Source organism: Pezoporus wallicus, unplaced genomic scaffold, assembly GCF_028554395.1.
Source record: "Pezoporus wallicus isolate ANWC-B61680 ecotype Strahan unplaced genomic scaffold, APGP_CSIRO_Pwel_v1 contig_7379, whole genome shotgun sequence".
Lineage (NCBI taxonomy): Eukaryota > Metazoa > Chordata > Aves > Psittaciformes > Psittacidae > Pezoporus > Pezoporus wallicus.
The window spans coordinates 1,203,028-1,219,112 of NW_026642884.1; the positions used below are offsets into that span (position 1 = coordinate 1,203,028).

The window sequence follows — 16,085 nt, forward strand, 5'->3', positions numbered from 1 at the left end:
CACATACACTCTGCAACACAGATAAAGGCTACTAACCTAAACCTTTGCACCTCTAGTGTAGCTGGAAGAGCCTGGCAGCACCTCCTAAAGACCTGCCATGTGCCTGGCTTTGACATCTTCCAAAGGGCTTTTTCAGCTCAGCTAGCTGTTTGCAAGCAGATCTCACAGCAGAAAGCAAAGTCCTGTCTCGCAGAGCAAGAGGGTACATTGATCATAGCAGTCAGCACATCCACCAGCCCAGAAAGCGATGTGTCCCATCCGTCCATCACATGCAGCAACAGGACAGGAGAGCAGCAACAGGACAGGAGAGCAGCAACAAGGCTGACAGTAACCACTGGCATCAAGTCAAGCAATGCCCAAGCCAAGCAGCATTGGCAGGTGACATTCCTGCAGCATCAATCAGTGGCACGCAACACAAACTCCCTCCTGGGAACACGCTCTCACACACCCAGACTCTCCACACAAGCCTTTTGAAGAGGGAATGGCCTTAAAACATCGCTCACAGGGGTAGAAACAGAGACACCAGTGGGGAAAATACCTGCAAGGGGAGAACAGCAGCAAACAGGACTAAGAGCTTCCTCCCCCAGCATCATTTGCAATACTGGCCCATCTGAGAACAGACCATTCCATTGCAATGGCGTGAGTCTGAGGTTTTTAATTTTGGACTGGGGCTTTCCTCAAAGGACCAGATGTGCCTTACTGCAGTCAATGAGGCAGGTGGGAGAAATTAAGGGCCCATTGCACTTGCTCACTAAAAAGCACCAGCCAGACGTGAAGCATTATCTTTGCAAGGTCTAAGCCAGGGCTCCAACTCCACATTTATGTTCAGCATCTGACAGAGAGGCAAGCTCAGGGGAGCTGAGGAGCCAGTTATGTTTGCAGGCTCCTCTGAAACACATCAGAGCACCCCGGTTCCTCCAGCCCTTCCGCAGGATGGAGCAAACCCTTGCAAAGGCAGGGGAAGGGCTCAAAGCCTAAAAGACACAGCTGTGCTTGGCTTCGCTCCCTGAGGAGCCCCACCTGCCCCCGGTGCCGCTCGGGATTAAAGCCAGAACCGGAGCGGTGTTGGGGGACCTGGTGGGTGGCTGCGGTCATGGATGGAGTGTCGCCTTTGGAGAGATACCTGGAACGCTGTGAAGGGCAGGTAGGGGAGGGAAGGGGGGGAGGATAAATAATAAAAAAGAAAAATCACTGCGTTGGCCGGGAATCGAACCCGGGTCAACTGCTTGGAAGGCAGCTATGCTCACCACTATACCACCAACGCTGCGCTGGGGCTTCCTTCGATCCCGCCCCTGAAGTGTGCTGCCTCCGACCAGCTCCGGCCGTACTATGTGACTTCTCTCGCTGTGATCTGGGAGCTATCCCGTATAGCCTCATGCCGGGAGCAGCGACCCACAGCTTTCCTGAGCTGCTGAGAGCATGAGGAGCGCTGCAGGGCCTCACTGATGGGGAGGTCGTTCTTAACGTGCTCAAGGAGGAGCTCCGCTGCGTTAGAACGGAGCGCTGTTTGCAGGATCAGCGGGTGCGCTGGGGCGTGTTGGCACTGAGGGGGCAGGACGCTCGCATCTTTTCAAGTTGCTTGGTAAACGTTTGCGAAAATTTCTGGTTTTTGGTATTTGGATGATTTGGTCTCGGGAGGTTGCAGAGACCACAGGGTGAGGGTCTAGGAGAGGCCTGGACTCGCAGCTGAGCAGCCTCTTCACACAGGGAACCCCATTTCTATGCTTGTCTCTTGTTACAAGCCACTTACCAGCTCAGAAAATGGGTTTAGGGCAGGTTGTCTAAATCCAGAATGGCAGCTAGTACAGCTCCCTGAATATGGCCCTACAAAGTACATAATGAGATGAGGTATAACCAGGGTTTTGGAAATACTTCTGAGCTTTCTGTATTTCAGACCTGCTGGGATGTTTAATAATAGCAGATGTGTGAGATACCACTACAGAAAGGAAAAAAAGCCAAGTCTGTTGCTTAAAGGATCTGATTTGTGTATGTGGATTGCAAGGATTCCTGCAGTGGAAGTGGAGATGGCTGTTTCCCCTCAATCTCCCCCAGAGTTAGTGACCTCTGACAGGATCTGTGTGTGAAATCTCCTTCCTGGCACTGCTGGGAGATGTCCGAAGCTATGCAGTTGATCAGGCCTTCAATAAAGTTAATTAACCTAGAGTCTATAGCAAAACCCCTTGGCAGCCAGCCCAATACAAACACGGTCTTGTGCCCCCTTTCACATCCTTTGAGCCTCTGTCTAACAAGCAGGCAATCCTCCCCAGCACTTAACCCTGTAAGTGCTTTTCCCTATACCAGTTATATGGAAACCTGATGAGAAAGGAAGACTTGCTTTCTGTTTTGACCTAGTTTATGTAGTTTGTTACTTTTTTCTTTACTTGTTTTACGGCTGTTTAATAATTCCAGCCTCATTTTTCTATCAGCTCCTTTAAGCTGTGATACAAACTGGGTTTTGGTTTTTGGGTTTTTTACTATTATCGCAGTCTTTGATGCCCCTTAGTATGATGTGTGCATATTCCTACAGGCTCAGTATATTGTTATTAGTAACTGTTAATACATTTGTATCTGGCCTTTTAATTCTCGGGTAGTGCCCTTGGATCACGTTTTCCAAAGAGTCAATGGGTTCTGGAGTACTTTGTCTTACTTAATAGCACTCTGCCCCAACTGATCTCATATGGGGCTCTGCATCTAAAAATCAGTTTTAGAAACAGTTTTGAATGTAGGTTTTGGTGGTCCTTTCAGAGCTTGACCTGATCACATCTGTATTCAAGCTAGTAAGGTTTCTCTGGGAGGATATGTCACTTAGGGTTTTCTGAGTATCTATAGGCAAATACAGTGTGAAGTAGAAGTAGAGATCTCCCCTTGTGCATGGCTGCATTAAGTGAGGTAATTAGCACAGGACATAGAGCAGCATTAGCTCAGGGCTGGAAAGCATTGAGCACTGATCTGGAAACTTTGTTCCCACTGGAGTTTAGGTGGTTGCTGCCAACTCAGAGCCTCAGTCTTGTGCATGGTTCCCTGATCTGTGCTTGGACTTTTTGAGTCCTTTTGGATCTCAAGGCAAAAATGCCTGAACAAACATAAAACCTCTTGTATGGATGGATCACCTAGTCCAAGTTCTCACCTGCTGGGGGTATTGGCAGAAACCACCTTCTTGGAAGATGTATTTACTAACTAGAGGCTTATATGCTGGTGGAGAAGGGAATAAATCCTTTTCTAAACTCTTGCCTTATCAATATTATGATGCCTTTTAAATAGCTTTTAATAATAAATCAGTATGCAAGAACTTTGCGGGTATGTTGCATGCTATCTGTGAAAGGACACTAGCTTTGCTGACTGTCGCACTGAATTAGCCTGGTGACCTCCAGCAGCTCGTGATTCTGTGAGCTGCTGCCCTCTATTGCACAAATCCAAAACAACATTGACACTGTCCTTTGGTAGCAAGGAGAAGAAACAGTAAATTACTGAATGGGAGTTAATGCCACCCAGAAAGTGCCAGCTGTCTTCCCTGAAAAAAAGTCATTAGCAATTGTGGGGGTTACGTGAATAACTGAGGCATGACAATGGCTGTGAAGGGTAAAGTGCCAACACTGTACCTCCAGTCACAGCTGAAGGTATTTGGTATTTCTTAATTTGTGGTATTACAGGAGTGTTCTAGACTGCCTTTGAAATGTGGTGGGGAAAAGTGTATCTCTGCTATAGAAGTTACCTGGATTTTTATATGCTGATAGACAAGCAAAAGACACAATTTCAAATCTTAAAGATTCTTTAATTATGTCTTGGGAAAAAATGAATGAAACTTCCTCATTGAATAGAAGATCAATCTTAATTTAGGCTTCCAGATAAAGTAAATGTTTTAATACAAGAGCCTTAATGACACTTTTTCTTAATTCAAGGATGACCTCTCAGCTAGTCCTCAGCTGTTTACTCCCATGAGTCCTTATGATGTAGACCTTCCAATTCAAACCACTGAAGATATGTTTGGTTCTCAATTGAATCAGCCCAAAGATCTTTCTACAGACTTCTCTGTGGATCTCAGCTTTCTTCCAGACATTTCCCAAGATGACAAAGAACAAAATCTATCTGAAGATGGTTATGAAAAGCGAAAAGAACTTGATGGGTCAATATCAAGTAATGAGGACAGTGGCATCTTTGTGGATGAAACCAGCTTGTCATACCCAGGTGCAACTCAATCATTTCCTGAAGCATCTGGCACATGTCCTCCTCTGATACCAATGACTCCTATGACCCCAGTGACACCTGCATCAGAAAGCTCTGGCATAGTTCCTCAGTTACAGTAAGTTTATGTATTATACATATAGCATATGTAAGTCATTGCTTTGCTAAAACTGCGAGGTACTGCTATGATTTCTGAGAACACAGCAAGCAGAGCTTGGGCTTAAATAAGCCCACCAAATAAAAACTATAGAGGGGCAGTTACTCTTTGAGGAGACATGGAGCAAATAAACTGACAATATTAGAAGGTAACTGAATACTGTGCTGATCAGTGCAACACAAAAATGGAAGTGGCACGGAACAGTACACAGCTTAGCAAAATGGGAGAGTGGACTTGATAAATATGCTGAGTGAGCATCTGAAATGCCTCTGGCTCGTTAAGGGGAAAAAGCCTCTTCTGGGAGACAGAAGCTGAAGTCTCAGAGGGAGAACTGTTTGGTAGAAATCATAGATATAGCATGTTTTGTTAGTTATTTCAGTCTGCAGGATGAAAAGACAAAAATACTTGAAAAGGAGGATTTATTCCAGCAAGGAGAATGTTAAGGATGACAGCAGACTCTAGGGATTTAAAGATGTCAGCCTGTTTTTCTGAGAACACGAAACAGTCTGAAGTGAGCAAAGGAAAGGGGCATGAAAAGAAGTGTGAGAAATTCTGGGCTCATTTAAAGGTCCTGTCTAGGCTAGAGCAACTATGAAGTAGTTTATACCTGTAGAGAATAATATACTTTTAACTAATTTAAGTGCTGTAGTAATTCTGTAAATACTCAGTAATGGTTCAATTTAAAGCTGTAGAAGGCTTCAGTGCTGTAGTTATTGGAAGACACACGAACTTAGTATTCAGGGACTAATAATTTCATACCCTGTTATATCTCAGAAACTGTAATTCTGGTATTGAATTACTTAAGTTTTGCCAAAAGTAGCTTAATGCTAGAGTAGAGAATAGGTAGGCAGAAAATTAGTTCATGGTAATTATTAATTGGAGTGTGTTGGGAGTTGGCTCTGCAGCGATTTGCTTTTACAAGAAAATTCCCTTCTCATTTCTCAGGAATATAGTGTCGACGGTAAATTTGGCTTGTAAACTAGATCTGAAGAATATAGCTCTACATGCCAGAAATGCAGAATATAACCCAAAGGTAAACATTAAGGACTCACTTACCTTTCTCAGTGCTGATGGATTCTAATATGCAAATTCATTATGAGCTGTGTACTCTAACAGCACTGTCTTGACCCACAGGGGAAAATCATAAGAATCTACAACTTGGGCCTCTTAAATTAAAAGAAATACAGGGGACCACAATGATACGTGTTTTTAATTTGAATAAATCCCCAGCAATGAGATGTTACTAAGGTATTTTAAGAAGGGAGGTGAACTCTCCCACATGTGGCCAGCTACCTCCAGCTGAAATGGCTCAAGCAGCCCTCAATGGGAGGGACAAAAGATCTGCCCTGAAACTCCTGGCTGAAGAAAAGAGAATTACTGGAGTGAAACAGATATTACATGATACTTACAGAAAGTGGCCTAGACTGTAGAATTTCACTAGGAATAATGGGCTTTCTAAAAGTCACTCCACACTGCTGAACAATAACTAAGGGACAAAGCAGTAGTACTGTGATTGTAGTTTTAAGGTCCCGGGGGGTGGGGGGTGGGGGGGTGGTGGTGGTGGTGTGTGGAAATAACTTTGCAGTGGTAAACAAAGACTCACAAATTAAATGCATGCTGTGCTGAGCTTTGAAAGTGACCATTCTTGGAAGAATAAGTACAAAATACAGTACCAATCAAATACCTTAGCTGGACAGTGAGGTCTTCCTTTGAATTTGTAGAGGTTTGCTGCTGTGATCATGAGAATCAGGGAGCCACGCACAACAGCCCTCATCTTCAGTTCAGGAAAAATGGTCTGCACAGGAGCAAAAAGGTATTTTTTTTGTGTTGTGCTTTTCCTTCCCTCTAAAGGCCTGGGTCTTGCAGCTCTGCCTGTTTCTGATGAACAATGTCAGAAAGCCTTGTTTAAATTATCTACCAAAGGGCTGTCATAATCACAGAAAACAATGAAGCACTGGTATTGAAAAATGTCTTGCTTTCTTCATGATGCAGCTTAGTAATTACTGAACTGTGTACTTCTGCCCTTGCATGTAGATTGAGCTGAGCAGACATCAGCAGAAAAGCTGGTAAAAGATTTGTTAAAAGCCCAGCAACTGATAAGGGGCTATTTGCATTTCTCACCAACTTTAAAGTGAGTTAGTACGTAACTTTTGTCTGTCAAGTCTCTCCTTGGTGTCTGTGTTTGCTGGTCAACACATCTGCCTCTAGAGAAAAAAATGGGATTGGAGAAAAGCACATCTTATTTCTGTACTCTGAGGCTGTTCTCAAGTTCAGCATCTGCCTTATTTTTTTATATCCCGAAACTGCCAGTGAGACAATGCATTAACTTACAGCTTAGGAGGACTCTTCTCCAAACCCTGCCACCACCCCTAGTAGCTAGATGATTCTGCTGGTACCTGCAGTCTACCTCTTGGATCGCTTCTGCGAAGCTGGCATAAAGAAGTGAGAAAGAAGCCTCTGAAGAAGGAAATTCTGGGATGATGCAGCATGCTGCAGTGTATTCACATAGGCCACAGGAAAGTGAATGACAAAGTGCCTTACTCCTTCTAGCTTACCAAAGTGTTTCAGTGGATAGAGGCATGCTATTTTGAGCAGGAGCATATTTTTTTTCTGGAGTTTAGATTAGCATGATGGTGGCTCTAAACTGACTTCCATCTTGAGAGCAGAAGAAAACACTAATAAAAGCTGCTTTCCCCCTCTGCCCTTTCCTTAGTGAAGAGCAATCACGTCTTGCAGCCAGGAAGTATGCACGTGTGGTACAGAAGCTTGGGTTCCCTGCCAAGTTCCTGGACTTCAAGATACAGAATATGGTTGGGAGCTGTGATGTGAGGTTTCCCATCCGGCTGGAAGGCTTGGTTCTCACTCACCAGCAGTTCAGCAGGTATGTGGAAGTCAGAGTTACAACTTGGAGCAGTGTTTTTGTAAGCTGCCAAACAGATGCAAATTCTGAGACTTACAAGCCTGGCAAAAAAAAAAAAGAGTAATAATTAACCAGATACTGAATATCAAGCATGCCTTTTACTCATTAAAAGACAATGCTCAGCAGTTCAGCAAGCATGAAATGGCTGTAGATGCCATGTGTGATGATAAAGATAGTAAAGTTTTCTTCGGTAATTCCTGTTCCAAGTGGGGCACAAGCCACAATGACCCTCTGTTTAATTGCCAGGATGGCATACAGCAGCTAGCAGTAAAGCTTTCAGTGCTTAAAACTATGACTGATACAATTGAACAGGGAAGTGTTCTTCTAAGCTGTCCTCCTGTGTGGCTGTCCTCCTGTGTGGCTGTCCTCCTGTGTGGCTGTCCTCCTGTGTGGCTGTCCTCCTGTGTGGCTGTCCTCCTGTGTGGCTGTCCTCCTGTGTGGCTGTCCTCCTGTGTGGCTGTCCTCCTGTGTGGCTGTCCTCCTGTGTGGCTGTCCTCCTGTGTGGCTGTCCTCCTGTGTGGCTGTCCTCCTGTGTGGCTGTCCTCCTGTGTGGCTGTCCTCCTGTGTGGCTGTCCTCCTGTGTGGCTGTCCTCCTGTGTGGCTGTCCTCCTGTGTGGCTGTCCTCCTGTGTGGCTGTCCTCCTGTGTGGCTGTCCTCCTGTGTGGCTGTCCTCCTGTGTGGCTGTCCTCCTGTGTGGCTGTCCTCCTGTGTGGCTGTCCTCCTGTGTGGCTGTCCTCCTGTGTGGCTGTCCTCCTGTGTGGCTGTCCTCCTGTGTGGCTGTCCTCCTGTGTGGCTGTCCTCCTGTGTGGCTGTCCTCCTGTGTGGCTGTCCTCCTGTGTGGCTGTCCTCCTGTGTGGCTGTCCTCCTGTGTGGCTGTCCTCCTGTGTGGCTGTCCTCCTGTGTGGCTGTCCTCCTGTGTGGCTGTCCTCCTGTGTGGCTGTCCTCCTGTGTGGCTGTCCTCCTGTGTGGCTGTCCTCCTGTGTGGCTGTCCTCCTGTGTGGCTGTCCTCCTGTGTGGCTGTCCTCCTGTGTGGCTGTCCTCCTGTGTGGCTGTCCTCCTGTGTGGCTGTCCTCCTGTGTGGCTGTCCTCCTGTGTGGCTGTCCTCCTGTGTGGCTGTCCTCCTGTGTGGCTGTCCTCCTGTGTGGCTGTCCTCCTGTGTGGCTGTCCTCCTGTGTGGCTGTCCTCCTGTGTGGCTGTCCTCCTGTGTGGCTGTCCTCCTGTGTGGCTGTCCTCCTGTGTGGCTGTCCTCCTGTGTGGCTGTCCTCCTGTGTGGCTGTCCTCCTGTGTGGCTGTCCTCCTGTGTGGCTGTCCTCCTGTGTGGCTGTCCTCCTGTGTGGCTGTCCTCCTGTGTGGTGTCCTCCTGTGTGGCTGTCCTCCTGTGTGGCTGTCCTCCTGTGTGGCTGTCCTCCTGTGTGGCTGTCCTCCTGTGTGGCTGTCCTCCTGTGTGGCTGTCCTCCTGTGTGGCTGTCCTCCTGTGTGGCTGTCCTCCTGTGTGGCTGTCCTCCTGTGTGGCTGTCCTCCTGTGTGGCTGTCCTCCTGTGTGGCTGTCCTCCTGTGTGGCTGTCCTCCTGTGTGGCTGTCCTCCTGTGTGGCTGTCCTCCTGTGTGGCTGTCCTCCTGTGTGGCTGTCCTCCTGTGTGGCTGTCCTCCTGTGTGGCTGTCCTCCTGTGTGGCTGTCCTCCTGTGTGGCTGTCCTCCTGTGTGGCTGTCCTCCTGTGTGGCTGTCCTCCTGTGTGGCTGTCCTCCTGTGTGGCTGTCCTCCTGTGTGGCTGTCCTCCTGTGTGGCTGTCCTCCTGTGTGGCTGTCCTCCTGTGTGGCTGTCCTCCTGTGTGGCTGTCCTCCTGTGTGGCTGTCCTCCTGTGTGGCTGTCCTCCTGAGTGGCTGTCCTCCTGTGTGGCTGTCCTCCTGTGTGGCTGTCCTCCTGTGTGGCTGTCCTCCTGTGTGGCTGTCCTCCTGTGTGGCTGTCCTCCTGTGTGGCTGTCCTCCTGTGTGGCTGTCCTCCTGTGTGGCTGTCCTCCTGTGTGGCTGTCCTCCTGTGTGGCTGTCCTCCTGTGTGGCTGTCCTCCTGTGTGGCTGTCCTCCTGTGTGGCTGTCCTCCTGTGTGGCTGTCCTCCTGTGTGGCTGTCCTCCTGTGTGGCTGTCCTCCTGTGTGGCTGTCCTCCTGTGTGGCTGTCCTCCTGTGTGGCTGTCCTCCTGTGTGGCTGTCCTCCTGTGTGGCTGTCCTCCTGTGTGGCTGTCCTCCTGTGTGGCTGTCCTCCTGTGTGGCTGTCCTCCTGTGTGGTGGCTGTCCTCCTGTGTGGCTGTCCTCCTGTGTGGCTGTCCTCCTGTGTGGCTGTCCTCCTGTGTGGCTGTCCTCCTGTGTGGCTGTCCTCCTGTGTGGCTGTCCTCCTGTGTGGCTGTCCTCCTGTGTGGCTGTCCTCCTGTGTGGCTGTCCTCCTGTGTGGCTGTCCTCCTGTGTGGCTGTCCTCCTGTGTGGCTGTCCTCCTGTGTGGCTGTCCTCCTGTGTGGCTGTCCTCCTGTGTGGCTGTCCTCCTGTGTGGCTGTCCTCCTGTGTGGCTGTCCTCCTGTGTGGCTGTCCTCCTGTGTGGCTGTCCTCCTGTGTGGCTGTCCTCCTGTGTGGCTGTCCTCCTGTGTGGCTGTCCTCCTGTGTGGCTGTCCTCCTGTGTGGCTGTCCTCCTGTGTGGCTGTCCTCCTGTGTGGCTGTCCTCCTGTGTGGCTGTCCTCCTGTGTGGCTGTCCTCCTGTGTGGCTGTCCTCCTGTGTGGCTGTCCTCCTGTGTGGCTGTCCTCCTGTGTGGCTGTCCTCCTGTGTGGCTGTCCTCCTGTGTGGCTGTCCTCCTGTGTGGCTGTCCTCCTGTGTGGCTGTCCTCCTGTGTGGCTGTCCTCCTGTGTGGCTGTCCTCCTGTGTGGCTGTCCTCCTGTGTGGCTGTCCTCCTGTGTGGCTGTCCTCCTGTGTGGCTGTCCTCCTGTGTGGCTGTCCTCCTGTGTGGCTGTCCTCCTGTGTGGCTGTCCTCCTGTGTGGCTGTCCTCCTGTGTGGCTGTCCTCCTGTGTGGCTGTCCTCCTGTGTGGCTGTCCTCCTGTGTGGCTGTCCTCCTGTGTGGCTGTCCTCCTGTGTGGCTGTCCTCCTGTGTGGCTGTCCTCCTGTGTGGCTGTCCTCCTGTGTGGCTGTCCTCCTGTGTGGCTGTCCTCCTGTGTGGCTGTCCTCCTGTGTGGCTGTCCTCCTGTGTGGCTGTCCTCCTGTGTGGCTGTCCTCCTGTGTGGCTGTCCTCCTGTGTGGCTGTCCTCCTGTGTGGCTGTCCTCCTGTGTGGCTGTCCTCCTGTGTGGCTGTCCTCCTGTGTGGCTGTCCTCCTGTGTGGCTGTCCTCCTGTGTGGCTGTCCTCCTGTGTGGCTGTCCTCCTGTGTGGCTGTCCTCCTGTGTGGCTGTCCTCCTGTGTGGCTGTCCTCCTGTGTGGCTGTCCTCCTGTGTGGCTGTCCTCCTGTGTGGCTGTCCTCCTGTGTGGCTGTCCTCCTGTGTGGCTGTCCTCCTGTGTGGCTGTCCTCCTGTGTGGCTGTCCTCCTGTGTGGCTGTCCTCCTGTGTGGCTGTCCTCCTGTGTGGCTGTCCTCCTGTGTGGCTGTCCTCCTGTGTGGCTGTCCTCCTGTGTGGCTGTCCTCCTGTGTGGCTGTCCTCCTGTGTGGCTGTCCTCCTGTGTGGCTGTCCTCCTGTGTGGCTGTCCTCCTGTGTGGCTGTCCTCCTGTGTGGCTGTCCTCCTGTGTGGCTGTCCTCCTGTGTGGCTGTCCTCCTGTGTGGCTGTCCTCCTGTGTGGCTGTCCTCCTTTCACTGCTTTCTCCCTGCAGGGACACCATAAACACCAGCTTTAGAAACCTTGCAACTGAGAGCATACTACACTAGTGTTGAGTCACTTCTGAGGTAAATTGGATGTGTGTTAGATCTGGTTCAGATGAAGGGCTGAAGAACTGCAAGAAGCTCCTGGGTTTTTGGCTTAGTTGGTTAATGAAGATACTCTTTTTTGTAAAAGCTTTCTTTGACCATGAATATTGTTGACACTATCTCTGTTGCTGTATATCAGCTATATCTGCCAGACTTTCATTAACCTGAGCAGTGATCACAGTTTTACTAGTCTCCTGTTATTGCCAAGTGCAATATCAAACCTTAGTGGGTATTTGTCTGCACTGCAGACAATGTCAATAGGAAAATAACCAGTCTTGATTAAGCACTTCAGGTCTAATTGCAGCAGCTCTTAAGCTACTTGAATCTGGTCTGTGTCTTTGCTCCACTGTGAGCCTTTAATACAAAGATGGCCTCTTAGGCATCTGATTTGAAGGGAGTTATCTGCAAAGATAAGGTTTCTGACCTTCAGGTATGAAGCCAGACTGCAGCTGCAGAATACACTGAAAATATCATGTGTTTCTGGAATATCACTTAGGTTCTCTTTCTCTGGGTGTCTTAGCCATCAATTTAAAGTAAACCCATAGATGAGTGATAGACAAGCTGTGCCTTCAAGATGGGCTTGTTAAGAACTACTTATTGCCATCACTGAGGAAAAGATGATTTTAGCACTGACAAAATAAAAGTTGCCTTTTATTAGCACTGCATTTAGTACATTGCATTTAATTTGGGGACTAAATATAAAAGATTGACTTGGCTGTCATCTCTTCTTTACTGTGCAAGATGCTTCCTGATAAGGACTTTTTGCAGACTAAGAAGGATTTGAGTACTATTTGAAGACTACAATAACTTTTCAATGCTATGGAAAAATCACTTTCAGAAGTGGCTCAGAAGTCTTTAAAAGTAAGCATGAAGAACTCCTATCAGCTCCAACTGGGATGACTGGGTTTCTTTTAAAGATATCTAAAACCTGACCTGCCTTTCTCTGGGTAGCTAGCCAAAACCTAGGTTTAACTATTCTATTGCTAATATAATTAAAGAGCACTTCATGTGTACAACAGTGAAACAGTATTTGCATTTTACTCATCTTACCTCCTTGTTTTGAAACAGCTATGAACCTGAACTGTTTCCTGGCCTTATTTATAGGATGGTCAAACCAAGGATAGTGCTGCTTATCTTTGTGTCTGGAAAAGTTGTACTGACTGGTAAGTGGTCTCCCTCTATATATCTGTAATCAAGAGCCACCACATTTTCTGAGAGCATTTAAATTGAACATTAGCTAAATGCCTATCTTGTAACAGTAGAGCCACTCGACAATCATTTTAATGCCTACAGCTGCTTATCTGTGTTTTCCACAGATAACAATATCTGTATTGTTGCACTAGAAGCTCATACTGCTTCACGTACTGTCTCAGATTTCCCCGTCATTAAATCTGAGTATCTTTATTCATAGCATAATGCCATGTGTCAATGTACAGAATCCCAACAAGATGATGACATGCTAGTAATTACTCAGTTGCTTACATATGAATATCACAATAAGCAATTTAAAATTACTTGGACAGGAAGCAAACTTCTTAAAGCACTTCACTTAAACATTTAGAAGGATTATTAGAGGAAAGGGTGGAGATCTAAGAACTTGTTCCAGACTGTCTGGCCAAAACACTCATGAGGCAAAAGCCTTGCTGAGTAAGCGTGCTCAGTAGATATCTGTACCTCAGACCCCATGTCAAAAACTGTTGAATTCCCAAGTGCATGTTCCTATCACATCCTTATTCAAAGCTTGTGAAATACTTTTATTCTGATGTACTGAAATATAAATGGTACTTGTCCCCAGAGGACCTGAATGCTTTGAGTTATGTGAAAGACAAAAGGGAAGTGCCTGCCTTAGCCAGAGATTCTTGCTAACATAAATCACAAGTTAGCTGAAAATGGAGCGCTCTGTACTAAGCTTAAATGCTTCTCCAATGTTCCCCCACCTTCTTGTGTCCAGTAAAATAACACTGGACAGTTCCATTCCACAGATAACTTGCATTTTTGCAAGTTACTTTTACAGTAATTGTAGTACCCTTGAGTGTACAGGAGGCCCAGAAGCATTAAGGTAAGCCCCTGTCTGTGAACACTGGACCCAACTGTTAAGGAGAGAACTGAATTTGAGCGGAGAGGTGCTTTTTCCTAATTGAGAAAGCAACTTGAAAGTAACCTTACTTTGGAAGAGAAGGTTGTAGTAATGCAGGTGAATTAGTCATGTCCAAGTGTGTTCTGAGGGAAGGGTTTGCACAGTCATCCTGAGCAGCATTTAATCTAACTGCTAATTCATTTAAATGCAGTTTTCTTGTAGCTGATGTACGTTGTACTAACACGATAGTGTCAGTGGTATGCAATATTCCTGCCTACTGTCATACAGTTAGTGTACAAGACTTGGTATTAAAGATTTACATGCAGTAACATGGTAAAAGGCTAGCTTTGAAATCACAGGTGCCCTGACAAAGCTTAAAAATAGCTTCTCAGAACTGGAGATGGGGAGTTCTCAAAGTGTGGCTCAACTGCCAGTATTAAAATAAAAATCCTTGATTTCTTGTCCGTTTTCCCACTACTGTATTGACAGGCATAGCTGCCCCTGTTAAGCAGATAACACCATGGTGGCTCTCAGATGCCTCCCCCCCCCCCCCCCCCCAAAGCCAATGTTTTGCACCTGTCAAGAGTAGCTAACTACCGGTTTGGTTTCACAGATTAAACAAAAGGTTAGTCTTAAAGAAAGCAAGCTAGAAATTCTTTCTGAGGTGGAGGAAGTGTGATGGAAATGCTGCCTCAAACTAATAGTAAGTTACTTTCAATTCCTGTTTCTTCATGGTTTGTAATCTTGTTAGGTTTGAGTTGTATTCAGTTATTCTTAACTCTGTTAATTCTTGGGTTGTGTTTTTTTTTTCTCTAAATGTCTTTTTAGGAGCAAAAGAGCGTTCTGAAATCTATGAGGCATTTGAGAACATCTACCCCATTCTAAAAGGTTTCAAGAAACCATAACATGGTCCACAAAGCAACTAAGAATAATACATGGGCTTGTCTCACTATGCATGGAACAGAAGCAAGGGTATTCCTGGACCCACCTGTGCTGCTGTGGATTATTAAGCAAACAATACTGTTCTGAATGCTATAAATGCTGATGCCTTTCTATGGTTTCTGAAATTGCCAAGTTTTTTGCTTTCAGATTAGCTGTCTGTAACCCACTTGTGTTCTGACAGCTTCTGACAAGCTGAAAAATTTGACAAATAAATGTACTTTGAATAGAATGTATATTAAGGTGGCACTTAAAAGTATTTTGTAATAGGAACCATGTGTCTTTTCCTGCTGTTGAACGGCTAAGACAACGCTGCACTTCAAACTAGCTTTATCAAAATCCTCAACATTAAGTGTACTGCAACCTAGATCCTGCAATGTTGTATTTTCATACTTAAACTAAAAATGTATTTTATCTACAATATAGCTTACAAAATCCAGCATGAGCTGGTTTCAGAGTTTTGAAGACTGCTTGTAGAGGACATATACCAAATCCTTCTGATCCTGCTGGTTGGATACACTCTCGTGTGTAATGGTGCTGGTACTCCTTCTACAGAGAAAATGTTCAAGGCCCCTGACTGCTGGAACATACCTAAAAAGCCTGTGGGGGGTGATGTAACTAAACAAATTATCTGATTTGTCACGACAATTAGATTTTTAACAAAACTGGTACCCACTTGTTATGGCTGAAGTTCCCTCAGGTGATGGGAGTTTCTTGCTTGAGACAGACAAGAACATGTTGGTTAGGGAACTGCCTCTAAAATGGTCTTGAGGAAAATACAAAAAGGCTTGGATGCTCAGTTATATGGGATATTTAACAGACTTTAACCAGTGGCACTATATCAAATTTTGTAATTTTTCAGGTAAAACAATGGGGTTTTTGTACTTTGCTTTTTCTCCAAGAAACGCAAAGCTTCCTTTGCAAAAGGTGTCATGCTCAGACTGGTGACGCAAGCAGGAACGCTGCAAAGTAGGAGCACTGCAAAGACTACCTCTTGACTGTTCTGGTATCTTCCATGCTTCCCAGGAAGCAGGGTTGTGTTTTCTGGGACAGGGCTTTGGTGCTTCTAAGTTTGTCTTGGGTCCTTCCCTTGCTTCCTGTTGAAGATGAGATAGCTGCCAGGAAACGCCACTAGAGGTTGCTGTTAGATGATTTAAGTGTAACCCAGGCCAAAAGCTTGGTCTGTCCTTTATGGAAATACACAATATGGGCAACGGCTTAATACACGACAGGGTGTTGCAGTCTTGTTGGGCTTAGTTTTGCTGTCACAAGTTTATTTCTGATTCAGTGAAGACACGATTTCAACTTCTGTTTTTGTAATATATTTCAAGTGCTTTTCTAAGTGTGTCTCTGCTCCTCTGGAAAAGAAGTTTGGGAAACTTCATGCACTTCCTTATGATAAACTGATCTTAACTGTTACCAGTTTCTTTGTCACAGTCAAACTGTGGCTTTCCATACTCAAATCTATTCTAAACAGAGGCTTACTTCTCTGTTTTCTAACACTGCAGACTTTCCTTAACTATGGGTGTGAGTTTCATTTGTCCTGTAGCTGTAATAGCTTATGAGGTTAAGTTACAATAATCTTTTGCAAGTGAAAAAACAACCCTGCTTTTATTGGCATGCTGGGAAAAGTTTATCTAAGATGACCCCTCTTCAAGAAATTACATTTTAATTAAGAGCTTGCCACATAATTTCACTAGTAAAGTTAATGCTCTTTAAAAGTACAGATACAGTCTTAAAGATAAGAAATGAGCTCTGTGCCTTTTCACTGAGTTACTGATTAAGTTAATGTTTGCTTTTGGTAACTCTTAGAAACAACTGTCTTTGTTCTGGTGTTTTCTGGCACTTCAGTGCACTAGGAATGGGAACAGTGTAGGCTGGG

At 46.5% G+C, this 16,085-nt stretch overlaps 1 protein-coding gene and 1 non-coding gene across 2 annotated transcripts; one reads left to right on the top strand and one right to left on the bottom strand.

Moving 5' to 3' along the window:
* Positions 1 to 1,093: 1,093 nt before the first annotated feature.
* TBPL2 (TATA-box binding protein like 2) lies at positions 1,094 to 14,831 on the top strand. The gene is made up of 8 exons (XM_057433093.1): positions 1,094 to 1,144; positions 1,475 to 1,522; positions 3,900 to 4,300; positions 5,285 to 5,372; positions 6,061 to 6,152; positions 7,053 to 7,220; positions 12,256 to 12,350; positions 14,093 to 14,831. The coding sequence occupies exons 1-8, from the start codon at positions 1,094 to 1,096 to the stop codon at positions 14,167 to 14,169; spliced, it is 1,020 nt and encodes a 339-aa protein (XP_057289076.1). The 3' UTR covers positions 14,170 to 14,831.
* TRNAG-UCC (transfer RNA glycine (anticodon UCC)) lies at positions 1,193 to 1,264 on the bottom strand. The gene has a single exon. It is a non-coding gene; the product is annotated as a tRNA-Gly (tRNA).
* Positions 14,832 to 16,085: the final 1,254 nt, after the last annotated feature.

Coding starts and splice junctions, on each gene's coding strand:
- TBPL2 (XM_057433093.1), top strand. CDS start 1,094: ATGGATGGAGTGTCGCCTTTGGAGAGATACCTGGAACGCTGTGAAGGG. Junction 1,145..1,474: donor TGGAACGCTGTGAAGGGCAG/GTAGGGGAGGGA, acceptor AACGTGCTCAAG/GAGGAGCTCCGCTGCGTTAG. Junction 4,301..5,284: donor GGCATAGTTCCTCAGTTACA/GTAAGTTTATGT, acceptor CTCATTTCTCAG/GAATATAGTGTCGACGGTAA.